Source organism: Pseudopodoces humilis, chromosome 4, assembly GCF_049639895.1.
Source record: "Pseudopodoces humilis isolate 2021_Gansu_Grassland_sample_001 chromosome 4, ASM4963989v1, whole genome shotgun sequence".
Classification (NCBI taxonomy): Eukaryota; Metazoa; Chordata; class Aves; order Passeriformes; family Paridae; genus Pseudopodoces; species Pseudopodoces humilis.
Genome location: NC_142203.1, coordinates 16,688,146 through 16,703,856, shown reverse-complemented (window position 1 = coordinate 16,703,856; position 15,711 = coordinate 16,688,146). Strand labels below are relative to the sequence as shown.

At 36.1% G+C, this 15,711-nt stretch overlaps 1 protein-coding gene across 2 annotated transcripts in view; it reads left to right on the top strand.

The window, feature by feature from the left end:
* MCTP1 (multiple C2 and transmembrane domain containing 1) overlaps positions 1 to 15,711 on the top strand; it is a 219,798-nt gene that overhangs the window by 100,192 nt on the left and 103,895 nt on the right. For both annotated transcript variants that reach the window (XM_088054091.1, XM_014259098.2), the window contains 5 exons: positions 7,711 to 7,813; positions 9,950 to 10,052; positions 10,400 to 10,501; positions 10,845 to 10,919; positions 12,481 to 12,600. In XM_088054091.1, the coding sequence (XP_087910217.1) occupies positions 7,711 to 7,813; positions 9,950 to 10,052; positions 10,400 to 10,501; positions 10,845 to 10,919; positions 12,481 to 12,600 (503 nt within the window). The remainder of the gene's footprint in view (positions 1 to 7,710; positions 7,814 to 9,949; positions 10,053 to 10,399; positions 10,502 to 10,844; positions 10,920 to 12,480; positions 12,601 to 15,711) is intronic.

The window sequence follows — 15,711 nt, the reverse complement described above, 5'->3', positions numbered from 1 at the left end:
GTCTTTGAAATGGTTCTTCAAATGCTAGGAAATGCCAGAGTGATGAGCACAAACATTAAATTCACAAAGGTATGGAAGCCCAGGCGTGTAAAATTGAAGGAATAAATTCAGAGGTCTTTTGGAAATACGGTTCCAAAAGTAATTTGCTCTGTCAATTAGTGCAAACAGATTTCAATATACACTTGAACTATCTCCACAAAGTACAAAAATCTAGTAGATATGCAGAATTCTATGGCAGACAAAATATTTCATTGCATCTTATATAGGTCACCTGAAGACTTTGGTCCAGTGTTACGTACAGCAATGGTACGGAGTTTAAAGTACCAGTTCTAGCACAGTAATGGAAAAAACAGGATTTATAAGATACTTTTAAAATATATTTTCTTAAAAGATATTTTTTGTTAACCATAACATTTCTAATTATGCATACAATGAGAGGATGGCTTGTGAACTTTTTTTTATTATTTTTTTTTAAAGTATTCTGCAGAGATGAGTTTAACTTGATTATGCTACTACACTGAGTTGCCTTTTTAAGATACCTCAAGCATTCATGGTATCAGTCTGTTGCAACATGTTTGCATCATCACAGATAGAGTAGAATTATAATTCCCATTTTTAAGATGGAAAACTGAGAAAGGTTAACTGACTCAGCTAAGGCCAACAGAGCAAGTCCTTGTCAAAGGTGGCATTTCGCTTGGGTTCTGTACTTAATCCATTAGATAAGGCAGCTTCTCATGCTATTGAGCCATTCCTCCTCCTGGCCAAAGGTCAGGCTGACTGTTCTGCTGCAAGCAGCTGGCTGGCAGGGAGCTTGGAACAACATTAGTGACATTAGTGTCTGCATGAGTGGCACTGCCCCCCAGAGTCATGAACTGGCTGTCTTGTCTTCTAAAAAAATAAAGGCCTTTTTTGCTGTGGGGACTTAGATCTGTAATGGATAGGCATGGCCAGAGGTAGGAGGGAATCATAATAGCCTATGAAATATTCAAACAATATTTTAGCTTTTATAGCCATGTTAAAGTTGGTAGAACTTCATGAAGTTTTGGTTTGAGAACCTTAGTTTTAAATATAGAAATTAAATTGAAATCCCTTGTTAAGTTTTTAAACTGTCTAAACATTTTTAGTTCAGCTTGGTAATGTAATGTCAGTAATGCAAAAAATCATACAGTATTTAGTTTAGAAAAAGACTAGTGATTTTATAAAAATTGGTTCATGCTGAAAATTGCTGAAATTGACTTTTTATCAGTTTTTGTAATTTAATGGACTGTGAAATGGCAAAGTTATGAAATTATTTGTTTCCCTGGAGTTATACTGAAACCATGCATGTTTTCCATAGCTATGGTAGAAGTATCTCTGAAGGACTAATGGGTATCTAGCCCAATGCTTTGTGCTGAACCTCATGAGTTAATACTTCAGAAGTGCAATAGGTTTTTTGGAGGACAGGTAGATCTGCCATGTGCTCTCTGGCTTGCATATACTCTGAAGAGCAATTATATCAGTGGTAATTCATAGGAAGAGACCATGGCAGCCTTAATGAGAGAGTAAGAGCCCTTCTACAGTGACTGGAGACAGGCTGGAATTTCAGTGATTGATGATAGAGAAGCATGATATTTATTACTGTACACAAGTGTTTTCTTCCTTTTTAAAGCAGAGAATTATCCTACTGCATGAAATATAGATGTTTCCATGTTTTAGTTTACTAAAACTCTTTTACAATATTAACTGGATAGTAAGCAAATGACATATAGTCTTCTGGAGACAAATGCATGTATTTAAGAGAGTTTTATAATAAAAAAATGTCACTGTTGAACTTGTATAAAACATGTCAAGTTGTTCAAATTTAAGATTTGACAGCTCTTCATCAAAGGAAAGTCTGCTTTGTATACAGGTGGAGTTAGGGAGTGCAAAACTGCAGTTATACTCAATTGAAGTCTCTGTTTGAAAGACCTGCTGTGTTCCAAAATTAATTTTTGTTGGAAAACAGTTTGCCAAGAGTCAAAAATTTGTATTGGATGATTTTCACCTTGGGGACCACTGAAGGGAGGCCTTTATAAATTGTCCAGAAATATAAATTATATCATATTCCAGTTTGACAGCTCTAACACTCAGGTGAAGTTCATGATTAGGCAAAAAAAAGATCCTTGCATCTGAATTGGTCACATGTCTTTACCATCTGTTGTGAAAAAGTAGTAATTTTGTAGTTGAATTTGAGATGACACCCAATGGTTCATTGTTCTAGCTGCCCCCTAGATTGGAGCTCAGCTTGCTTCCAGCCTGGAAGGTGGCTGCAGTGGTGTGTGACCAGCCCACCAGCCCATGACCATCGTGATTCAAGGTTTCACAAGTCATCTGATATGTTTGGTGCTTGCTTCTGAGTACCAGCATAGAGAGTCAGATGGAAGTCCTGCGGTTTTTGAACTGATGGAAAGGGCCTTTCCCAAACTTTTCCACTGAAAAGACACACCTGTGTGCTGCTGTGGCTACTTGAGAAGAAAATCCAGAAGCTGAAACTGTGTGGAGATTGAGGCTTTGTTGTTTTGATTTTCTAAATATTTGGAGGAGCAGTTAAAAGTTCCTTCTATCAATCACTATTTATGTCTCTTTTCCATCATGAAAAAAGTGCGTTTTATATTTTCTTGCAGGAGAAAAATGTTTAGGTGACCAACCAAAACAGATAATGAATCTGAGATACCAACTGACTTTGATTTGTTTGTGAAGGACTTTCTGGGCTCTGAGGGACTTGAAATTTTGAAGAAAACAACAAGTAACACATCTCTAGCTCCTCATTGCTACCTCTTTTGGAGACCTGGGGCTGATTTCAGATTATGGGTGTACAGTTCATCCAGGGGCATACAGTTGTTCTGAAGAATAAGGTGACAAGTAAAAGACTAATTTAAATTAATGTGTGCTTGATGTGAGGGACACAGTCCTGACTGAAATAAAATAGTCTTCTTAGATCTAAGTAAGGTAATCTCAGTTTGTGCTCTGGTCTTGCACTGTCTAAAGACAGCATAGCACAAACAAGGATATTTGTCAAACTAGATGCAACATGTGGCCTAAAATTCAAAACCCTCAAAGATAAAAACAAAAATAGAATTCAAAGTTTCAAAAGATAATAGCTCTTCAGGGTTTTTTTAGTGGTGGCATACATGACAAAGTAGAACTCCTAGAGTTCATTATCAGATAGTCTAGTTTTGTAATGGGTAAAGGTGGAAAATGGGTGAGGGAGATCTGTCAAAAGAGAAGTTGCTTTTCCTTACAATTATGCATATTATGTAAATTTGCAGTTTTATTTCTATAATTTCAGGAGTCCTTAGGACTGTACAAGTAGAGACCAAAAAGGATGAGACATTACAGCAGAAGAAGGGATAAATGATACATAACTTTGTATTGAGGTTTTCTGAAGGCTTGATTTCAGTAAGTTGGAAGGTGTACTTTGTTTTTTTCACTACCTACTTTTATTATGAATTCCTGCAATCAGTGGTAAGGTGTGATAGCAGTTAGCTCTGCTGTGATCATGGGATACTCAAAATTTTCAGTGTTGGTGTTAGTGCTCCTGGGAGCATGCTTTTAATGTGTGCCTTAGGCCCATGGCAGTCATCTTATTCTTGTACAGCACTTGTACATGTTGTACATGTTGAGGATTGTATTGAGAAGTTTGTTGTGGATGTCTGCCTGATGAATACATCTCTAAAGTCACTGGAACCAGTGGCTGGAGTAGCCTACAAAAAGCACAGAACAGGGATTGCTAGTTGGAATATCCTCAGTAGATACAGAGAGTTTGGTAGAATTTCTTGATGTATGACAGGTTATATACAATTGTATACAGCAGTTGTGGTTTAGTTTGTGGTGAAAGGTATTGTTGCCATGACAATATAATATGAAATGATATAACTTAGTGTAGACAGCACAAGACTAATCAGAGGTTTTTAAGTGTACTTTTAGAAAGGCCAGGGGGAGATTACATACTCTTCTGAACATGTGTGGTTCTTTTCCCAAAAAATGAGGAAAACCATTTCTGTATCCCTTGTTTAAAATAGCTAATCACATTAACTGACAGTTTTTTGATGCTGCCTTTGTGCTTAAGGTACTGATTTTGAATAACATGGCATTGTTGCCTCTTTTGGGTCCTTCTAGAGACCAAGAAGTCTAAGGATATTTTTTACTCTTTTAGTGCTCTCTTAAGGCTTTCATTGGGAATGATCCCATAATTTTGAACACTCTTGAAATGCAGCAGATTGCCAAGGCTGTCAGTGGGAATTAGGATAGCATTTAGTCTTTCTAATAATGAAAATGTGGCAGATAGATACAAGTTTCACCAAGTCTTCATGCATTGTTCTGTCTTTGTCTTTCTGGATCATGTTCACTTATTTGGATTACTATCTTAATGATTGCCATACCTTATGTTGAGCTTGTCAGCAAAGCTGCCTTCCAGAGGCCAGCTTTGTTTCAGCATATGGAAGAGGTGCCCATAGGCAATGGTGAAGGTGCATATGGGAACATTGTAACCCAGTAAATCTGATAAAACCAACATTCCTTCGCAGAGATGTTCAAAGCTGGGTAACTTCTCTTTGTCAGACATGAACCATGTCATGATATTGCCTCTATTCAAATTGGTTCTTGTAGTATTTTCAAATGAGAGGAGGGAGGAGGTGTGGAATGTTGACTGTAAGTGAGGGATTTTTTAATTTCTAAAAACAATTTGTCTTCAGTTTGATTGAGGAGCTCTGTAATTAGTGTTACATATTATGATTTATATCCATGTAAATCTGCAAGAGGAGTCATTGAAAAAGTGCATGCCAAGGGGAACAGCAAAGAAATAAATGTAGTAAATACCCCCTCTTTGTTTACAGAAGATGGCCTGTATATGCTGCACTGTAAATTACTGTCTGTATGTGTTTAATAAGCTCAACTCACATTGTACCACCATATGCAAAAATGATTGATAATACTTCAAATAATGAGATATAGTAGTCCACCTGTTGTGCCAGTGCTGCCTTGTTTCTTTAGCTATCTTCTGGGTGTTTCTTTTACAAATACTGAAAGCTAAAGAACTCAGATAATATAAATGGTTTAGATTTCCTATCATCTTCTAGCCTTGTGAAGTAGAACCTTGAGATGTGTGGTACATCCGTTTCTGCTAACTAATGAATTGTATCATTTTTCAAGATAATGGGAAACATTCAGCAGTATATGATTTTCTAGAGAAGGTAAGCATCAATTAACTGTAATTCACAATATGTTTAAAACAATTATTCTTTATCATTAAAGTTAATAATATGCACATCAGCCCTTGGTGTAATCAAAATCAATACTGCAGTTTGGGAGATGTGGTCCCTGGACAGCTTTGTCAAAGTATAGATTTCATTGTCATTTGTATAAGGTATGGAACAAATTATGTGCTTCCCTAATATCATTTATGTAGCCCCACTAATGTAGCTACTGTAGCTACTTAGTTTATGGTTTCTAATAATGCATGAAAAATAATACAGAGTTATTGAAGACATTGAGAAATACATTTGCCTAGTATGCTAGATTTAATTGTGGAAGACTAATGCCAACATTCAATATATTTTGAACAGTTTACTGCCCAAAGAAAACTCTGGAGAGAAGAGCAACCCAAGTGGTACTACACATCTCAATTGTTCATTTACATCAGACAAAGTTCCCCTGGGTCCAGGAAGCAGCAATTTGTTGTTCAGCTTTCTACTTACATGAAAATAATGTGTACACTTGTACTCTGCCAAAGGCAAAGGTTACTCCCTTCAGCTACTGGAGAAAATAAAAATATAAAGGCAGGATATCATGTCTCTGTTTTGGACAGCATTTATAGCAGTTGCCATTACTGACATAATTTGAGCTATGAGTTAAATAATTCAGTTCACAATGTGATTTCTTCCCTTTATTGTCTGTTTAATGAAAGAGGTGTCCCCACCATGCCCCTCATGTTTTCATTAGTGTTCTTTCCATCATAGCTGTTCCTTAGGTCTACCTTGCTACCTCCTTAACCTTCTAGAAAATTTCAGGATTGCCCTGAAATGCTGAAGATACCAATCCTGCCACCTTTTTCTTTCTCCCACTTCAGAGCACTCCTTTTTCAGACAGCCAAGCTGCTCTTAAGCATCAGATTCAGGTGTCTGCTTTTCTTCTTATCCTTTTTGTCGTAGTTTGGTCAGGGATGTGTGAGGGCAGAGCCTGGGGCCACATCTAGGCTGTTATTCTATACACTCAAATCATTGCTGATCAGGGAGTCTCACTTCCCAGATGAAGAGGTCATGGCTTCGGGTGGAGGAAGATGGGGGCAGTGCACTTCCTTTCTGGGGGAGTGTGTGGTGAGAGGAATGGTGGGTTGGTGCTGGTCCCAACTGGAGAATTTGTCTAACGTTGTAGTTTTTTTCATTGTCTTGGTCTTGGGGAGAAAAAGTGTAGGTGTGGAAAGTTTGTGTGCTATTATTTTTTATTGTCTCAGGCTTGTGGGAAAAAACGTGGTGGAAGGAGAGGTTAGGTGGCACTATCTGTGGAGGTGGTGTGTCAGACTCCGTGAGCGTTTTGCATGTAATCACCTTCTCTTCTACACTGTTACTGTTTGCTTTCTTATCTAAATACTGTTTCCTGTAAGTTGTTATGTCATCCCATAATTTCTGCCTTTAGTTTCTCTCACCTGAAAGAGAGGCTGGGGAAGAGGGGAGCAGCTTATTTCTTGGTGGGCTTAAACCATGACACCTTTCCAAAATCAAACTATAAAAGGGTTAGTGTCAGTTTCATGTTCTACCCCTAAACTTGCAGTTGTAATCATTTTTCTTGCACTTTCCTTAGTATCTAAGCTTGTGTGCAGTCTTTTGCTGTAATCTGTCTATTTGATATTTAAGGACACAAACACACGCACACACACTTGATTTTCTTTAAAGGAAATAAACATAGACCTCCATTTCCATTATCCTGCTTGCACACAATTATCTACATAATGCATTTTTCAAAACAGCAGCTTCATACTTTCTCTTTTGGTGGCTTTCATGCTGAGGGTCCTCCTTGTAAACATACCCAAAACTACTTTTTTGTGCTTCAATATATAATAAAATATCAACCATGTTTGCCTTTCTGCTGTGCTGAGACTACACCCCATCATTCCAGCCCATACCATCTCATTCTTTAATTATACTTGCCCACTTTGCCATCTGTTAGGCTTTTATATGAGGCTGTCTTTAAGATTCTTTGATTCTGGGGAGAGAGTTTGTTCAGCATGAAACATAATACAGAACAATAGTCTTTGGATAATTTTTGTAGGTGCTATGTTGTTACAAATAATACAGAATAATTATCTGTATATCAAAACACTCCCATTATGTTATCTTTAAAGTCGATGGAGAATTGGTACCATTGAAGTAAAGCTCTCTTAGCTGTCTCTCAAGGGTGCTTGGCAATTTTTAGGAACATGCTGTGTTTCATCAGAAGTGTCTGTATGGTGATTTTTTTTGCCCCCCCCCTTTTTTTTTTTTTAAGGCAGAAAAATTGTTCTTTTAGCAAAGAATGTTAATAGATTATGGAGATGAGTAGTGTGTTATGGATATCTTGAATATAGTGCAGACCAAACCATCCATTACAGTGAAGCTCAGAAAATGAGAAACAGCCCCCCAAACTTGTTTTTATTTACAGCTTGCTCATCATGTGTTTTCTTAGTTCATGCAATTTGTTCACAATTTTCTCTTACAGGTAAAAGTGACCCATTTTGTGTAGTTGAGTTGAACAATGACAGACTTCTGACACATACAGTCTACAGGAACCTCAATCCAGAATGGAACAAAATCTTCACATTGTAGGTGTTTGGATTTAGGTGGGGGGGAATGGATGGGCAGTGGTTTTGGGTAGTTTTTTGGAGGTGAGGGTGTTGCAGAGCAAGCAAAAATGCTTACTGGTAGTTCTAAAGAAGAATGGTGATGACATACTGATAACTGCCTAACTAAACATCCAGTGCGTTTTGAGGATTGAAGATATAAAAAATTAGAGAAATTATATAATTTTGAATGTAAAAATGTCAGGTCTGTTTTGTGGAAACCAGGTATGAGTAATGCTGTGCACACCAGACTCCTGTTAGTCAAGCAAGTGATTCAAGGGTCAAATCCAGTGTGATGGATTTGCCCCTGAAGTTTTGAGTAGGGAAAAAAGATACTGTGAATATGACCTTCATTAAAATGTGGTTGTTAACTGTAAAAAAACATTAGATAACTACATAAAGTAAGAAATTTTACATGCATTTATATTTCTCTGAATTATGATGAAATACTTTCCACTTCTTGTTTCCATTTACCAGCTGCAACTCTCACAATACCATCTAGTATAATACTTGTACAATCCAGCTATAGGGTAAAATGCAGTCTAAAACAATTTAATGGGAAGTTATGTGATTGGTTCTTTTATCCTTGTCTTATTTTGAATGCAGTTAAAGGCTGTGACAAAGTAGAAAAACAGTCTTCCAGAGACAAAATGTCGTTGTTTGCCTTGCTCAGTCGCCTTTTTTTCCTCCCTTCTCTCTTTCTTACTGTAATGTGACACCAATGAGGAGAAAAAACTGATCATTGCAGGTCTCACTACTGCGGAAATTAGTAATAATCCTCTGCAAAAACAGTAGAAGCTTTAGTTTTGTGTACACTTATTTCACTTTATCATACATGAAAATGCTATATTTTACCCTTAATCTCAAAACTCAGTGTGATTTTAATTTTTGTTTTCCCCTCTAGATTTGTTATTCATACATGTAGCATCTACAGGTTTTCTCGACCTGCAGTGAGCTCTCAGAAATTAATTCAGAATGAAAGAAAAAAAATCTCACAGTAGTTGTACTTTTCAATGGCTTATTACAGTAGTTCTCATTTCTGTATCTGCAAAACCATGCTTAGTTGTTCATTGATATATTTTTAATTATTTACCAATAGAGCCAGCAACTAATCATCCTGTACTTCTCAACAGTGTTCTCTGAACAAGGAATTGCCTGGACTTGTAGAGGACAAAAGCCTATCAGAAATCGAATAGAAAACCTCTAAAGGCTTTCAAGGCCTTGCTTCTATGTACATTTGCATTTATCCTTGGACTTCTTAATTAATTTTTGGGCTAGCATTCCCTCATCTGAAGGAGTATATTTTATTGAAGTTCAGCTGCTTTGTTTGAATTTGTATTTCCTGGAACAGCCATTCAATCAAACATGAGTTCTGTAAAATAATTTTTTTTTATTCAAATAAGGAATATGAATTTTTCTCCCAGAAGTTTACAATGTACAGTGACATTTCCTGTGCATGGCAATGGAGTGTTTAAGAGTGTTTAATAGCTTGTAGTCTTTTTTCCTCAGTTGTACCTGAGAGATGCATTGATCCATGTTGTTTGTTCCTTATTTGATGTAATTTGTTGTATATTTGTAATTAACTGAGGATTTCAGAAACAAAGAACTTGTTGTTAGTGCAAGTATATGCTCTGTAGCTTGTAATTATTTCCAGTTTGTAACCTACAGGTTTCACTGTATTTGCAGAAAGAATTGCCACAAGGGTAGCAGTGTTTAAGAGTAGCTTTTAAAAGCTCTCTGTCCTTCTGCTGGTGGCTATACCCAGTATAGAGCACCCAGTGCTGCTCCTTGCAGGTCATGCAGTGCAAAGCCCCGGTTTAAAGCAACATCCTTCAGAAAACTTCTGCTGGAAAAACCTTGCAGAGAGAGGAGTGATATCTGCAGCCCTTAGAAAGTATTTTTGTTATAAAAAGCCTTGCAGAGAGAAAAAGAGAGAGTAACCATTGCAGCCCTTAGAAAGCATTTTGGTTATATTCAGAGATGTCTCATTTACTTGAGCTCAGTTCTCCTCCCTGGCTTGAAAAAAACAGATGGATATCTGTGCTAACCTTTGACAGTTTTGTCCTTGGTACCCGTTGGTGTGACTTCTTTCTTCTGTGTGTACTTCTCTCTTCGTAGCAATATAAAGGACATCCACTCAGTGCTTGAAGTGACAGTTTACGACGAGGACCGCGATCGAAGTGCTGACTTTCTAGGCAAAGTTGCTATACCATTGCTGTCTGTAAGCCTCATTCACCTGACATACTGCTCTGAATTTTTTCTGAAAATGAAAGGGGGGAAAGAGGGGAAAAAAAAATAAAAAATTTGCAGCTCTGAGTCTGTCATTTCTCAACCAAGGTCTGTAATAACACTAAAATTTTAACATACTCTATTCACGGCCATGTTGAATCCCATGATAGTTAATTTTTCCTGACAGACTCGGTCCTGGTAATGAACAGGTACTTGTCAGACTTGCCACAGTTGTTTTGGGTTCTCTGTCAGTTTCAGCAGCTGGGGGTCAGGGGTCACCGGGGGGGTGTATTCAGCGGAGACCGCAAGACAGACGGCTGTCATGTCCTTTTCCTGCAGATTCAAAATGGTGAACAGAAAGCCTACGTCTTGAAAAACAAGCAGCTGACAGGGCCAACAAAGGGGGTCATCTATCTTGAAATAGATGTGATTTTTAATGCTGTAAGTCTTAACTTTAGGTTTTTTTGTACTGCTAAAGAGTTCAGTTTCATGAAAGCTTTTGTTCCTGATTTGTAGAGAATTTCTGTCATTCCTCATTTTCTCTAAGCCTTGATTTATACTACAGAATACTCTTCTGCCACTGCTTGGCACACCCACTCTTTTTGTTGCTGCTGCTGCTATTGCTGCTAATGTACTGAACAGCAGCTCTTGTCTCTGTGTATGCTTATGTGTCCCGAGCTTGGCAGCCATGACTTTGAAACTTGGTAAATTTTGCGAATTGAAGCCTGTGTTATTAGTGAGGAGCAAGTAAACTTGAAATACTGACACGCGTTTTAATGCATAGGTGAAAGCCAGCATACGAACCTTAATGCCCAAAGAACAGAAGTACATTGAAGAGGAAGACAGACTGTCTAAACAGGTAAAGAGTAAGGAAACACTAATCCTTTCTAAAATCCTTAATATCAAGTGTGCACATTCAAATATCTGGTGTCATACTGCTGAGAGTAAAGAATAACATTTTCATTACGTGTTTACAGAAGAATATGATAGGTTGAAAAGTCAGAAACAAAATACATGGGTTTAATGTGTCTCCTCTATAAATTGCTGCCTAATTTCCATGAAATACATGAATAAGAGCACAGTTGAAACCATCAGGTTTCACACGTATCATATTATTGCACAGGTGCATGTAAAATAAGTCTTGCGTAAATTTTTGCTGTTAACTTCAACACAAAAGTTCTCCATTTGTTTCAGGGTAGAGAGCCAGCATTCTTTTAGCCAAATTTCAAAGAAGTTACTTGAGTAAGGCTTGAATCAAAGGTGAAAGCAGACTAAAACTCTTTGGAATCCTAGGAATACAACTGGACTCTTTTTTCTCTGGATATTTTTGCTACACACAGTTTCAATGTTTTGGTAAAAAATTATTTAAACACACATTTTTCTGCGCTCAAACTACTTTGGACTCAGTTTTTCGTGTCCCACAAATGTTGTATCTTACATGAAGAGAACTTGTTAGACTACAGGAACAAGATTTTTGTTGTTTTCAGAGAAAACTCAGAGATCTCAGAAATGTTTTCTTTGTTTCTGAAAGCTTGTAGACTTGAGCATGGTTTAAATTACCTGCTGGATGATTTTTATATCAGTTTATGATATAGTTCATAAAAAAAAATTTCAAGAGGCAAAATATTTCTTTATTTTCAATTTTAAGTAATGCAGTTACTAAAGCTGCATTTTGCACTACTATTCCAGCTAAGAAGCAACAAAGCCTTTTACTCAAGATTCATTCTTCTTCCCACTTTCATAAATGAAAGTGGCATTGTGACTTTTGGAGATGGCAGGAGGAGTGACCATTTGCTATGCGACTCAGTACACAAATCATTCACTGATTTGTTCACTTTTTGTGGTGAAGTGTTTTTCCATTTTAGAAGATTAAAGTACATTTTCCTGAATCAAAATGTAGAGTTTTTATGTCTTACATTTATGTACTTTGAAAGTATGTAGATTACTTTGGTAAATACTTAAAACAATGCTTTCAAAATACATCACAGCAGAAAAATTTGTAAAAAATGTTAAATGGTGCAGATATCTTAATTATATTAGACCAGTAAAGTTTCATGGTTTCAGTTTAGTGTCTTGCAGCATCTTTTTTATTAAAAAAGTCCAACATTTGTTAAGAAAGGCTTAATGAAACTGAAATCTAATTAACAAAATAATTTGTGAAATTTTGTAAGTGGCTTTTTAATGTTGAACAATTTTTGTACCATCTAGAATTAAATTCAACAAATACCAATTGATACAATTAGCAAATTCTCTCTCTTCCAAGTCACAGATTTTAAACTAACTTGCTCAATTTGTTAGCTAGAGAGCTTAGTATTTTCTAAGCCTTCACCCAAATTGAGAATGGCAGTATTGTTAGCATGAACTTCTCCAGAAACTTTTTGAGGTTTTGAAATATTTTCAATCTTTCATCCTTTTAACAGCTACTGTTAAGGAACTTCATCCGGATGAAGCATTGTGTCATGGCCGTCGTTACTGCTGTCTGCTATATTAGCAGTTGTTTTGACTGGGATTCTCCACCAAGAAGTCTAGCTGCTTTTTTGGTATGGTCTTTGTATTATTTTTAATCATCCCAGTGTGTTTATGTTCTAGACTGAGAGACAATACTGTGTAGATTGGTGGTTTCTTTTTAATTTACTTTAAAGTTTGCATTATGATGGTACCATAACTCACGTTTATTCGGTTTTAAAAAAAAGTAATCGAGTTTAAAATGTCACACAAATAAGAGTGTTCTTTTAAACATTATAATTGTATATTTATAGTTAAAATGTAATAGATTATATAAGCAAGATTGGATTACAAGCAGGTAATCCAAATCAAACCAGAGTCAGTGAACTATGGGTAATATATTTTAAGCTTCTCCCTTAATGAAATAATATGATATATAAATGAAATAACATATAAATAATGAAAAAATTATTTCCATTAAATTTTGTTTGGTTCCCTTGCATATTGAATATTAACTCTTAAAGTATTTTTGTTTACTGATTATTCACAGGTGGTGTTCCTAGATTAAAAACATCCACAAAAATAAAACAAACCCAACCTTAAAACCATAAATGCAAACAAACTAGTACCTTTTAGGCAGCAAGCTCTGGTCATAGTTTTTAGTGAATGGTTTTAGTGAATTTTTTCTTAGCTATTTAAACAAGATGGCCACTTTCTTCATGAACATGATCTTCATTATTATTAACCTTTATTTTTATGTTAAATTTTAAAAATTCCAAGCACAATTGTAAGATTGCATTGTGTTACCCAGATAAGTACCTTTTTATTTTTAAAAATCATAAGATCTACAAACAAGACCATTATTTTTTCATATGAGAGTAGAAATGTATGCATGGACATACTTTCTGGAATTTATACGTTTATTAAATTGGCTGAAATACTCTGATATGGAGCCTCTCCACCACGATTATGAACAGGGAAGTTTTGGTATAACTTTGAATTCACACATTGTCTGGTGACAGTACTTTTTACTTGGGTGCTTGAAGGTCAGGTGCCTCAAATTTGGAGAAATCAAACCAGGCATTGGGGTAGTTGGGTGTGTCACTAAGTCATGCTGTTTTGCAGAAAGTTTCTTCTAACATAGCCCCATTTGAACTCTGTTGCTTGTTAAACCCTCCTGTTCCTGTCAAGGATGGCAGAATGCTGTTGGTCCTTGATTGCCATGTTCATTGGGAGTACAGGAGATATATATGCTATTCAGAGAGCCAGGGGGTTGTACTTTTACTGATGTCTGTAGTAATGGCACTCTGTGCAAAGATTGAATATGCTTGCTACTGTTTGCTGTGGGAAGGCAATCTATCATAACAGTTAAAAGTTATCAACACTTCATAGGAAAATGCAGGTTTCAACATAAAACTCAAATGTTAATATTGCTATTACTGTTTCAGTTAGTAAGTATTCATCACTCTAAGTCAGATTTTAATAAGGATATGGAGCACTCAGCTGTTACCAGTGGAAGAAAGGAAAATGGAAAGTCATCCTATTCGTTGGGCAGATTAATATTTTTTTGCCCATGGCACACTGCTGTGGCCGTGGAAGAAGTGGTGTTACTGTTAAACTGTAATTGTTTCTGGTCATAGAAAAAAATCAGTATCATAATAAGTAGTCGTAGTAGTGGTACGTAAAACAGAATTTGAGTAGGGAGGTCAATAATCAGTATATGTTATTATTATAGTTACAGTGCATATTGCAGTAGAAATATGTTTCTGATTATATTTTATAGATATATTCATATTTTTCATTCCTATCTATATAGAGAGACATATTTCAAAAATCTGATTTTCTTTGTTTTCTTACAGCATTTGTTTTGCTGTGTAAGTGTTGCAGTAGATTTTTATGTTTACATCAGTGCTGTGATTGTAGAGATGTATTCCTGTTCTGCATCCAAAATGCATCCAAAATGCATCCTCTGCTTTTCTGCCTGTTGGTATTCTCTGCAAGGATCAAGTCATTCCTCTGTCAGGCAAAAGAAGTTTTTGCTGGCCAAGTCAAATATTTGTGAATTTTTATCGTGATTATAAGCTTTGGGTTTAGATGTTTTCTGGACTTTCATAGGCTGTTGACATCTTGAGAGCGATCCATTTATTTGTGTTATGGTGAATTATACTTGCACTAAGGCTACATTTGAATTTAATACAATGTACAAAATAAATGTACATATATGTTACATTTTCTGTTCACTGTTATACAAATTACATATCCTCTTGAAGTTGTTTTCTAGAGGCTAGGAAATGTCACAGTGAAATGTCAGTTCCAGAAAGGAGATGAGAAGCAGTCTGTTCTGGAGGTCTTCAGCTCTTTAGGTAGACTAATAAACAGCATATGAGAAGTAAAGTTTTAAATTAACCATTTCTTCTATCCGGTTGGATTTGAAAATACACTGCAATGGGTGCATCCTGATACACAGTTAGAGTTATTTCACCTAAATTGCATATGTAAGGGTAATTTTTTTGTATCTCCCAATGCCCCACATTTTTGGCATTACAATTATGGATACTTTTTTACCATGAGGCTTTTCTTTCTGATGGGGATATGCAGGACCACAGGTGAAGAACTTCTGGCAGAATAGCTCAGTTTTCAAAAATGTAATTACTAAGATAGATCAGGAAAGGAGAACTACCCTTGAAAACCTACTGAAAACCTTGATTAATATGGTAACCATAATAAGTTACAGTTACCTGCTTTATATGCCTTGTGCACTCTTCACTGCAGATCTTATTAAAATCATTTGCCTTTGTTAGTCACCAAGGTTAACAGTGTTCATTGATGGGGCTTGCTGATTATTTATACTCCTTAGCTTAGCTGTCTCAAACTTTTACATTATTTGGAACATTTTAGGCATGGAATTGCTGTATTAAGTTTTAGGATGTTTCTTTCTAAAATCTGTCTGAAGCCATCATCTCAATGACCAGTGTTGCCTGTGCTGTTGATAGAGATACAGAAACTTCAAATTAAGTTTTCAAGGTTCTAGATTATGCATTTCCTCAACTAAACAATATTTTACCTGTTTCTATTAAACTTCATAAGCTCATCATCTTCACTGGGGATTTTGTCTGAATAACTGAGAGTTTTCACTCCCATTTATTTTTTTTATGCTTTGGTAATTCACAGCAGAAGAAAAATTCCTACCAATATAGATATGTATT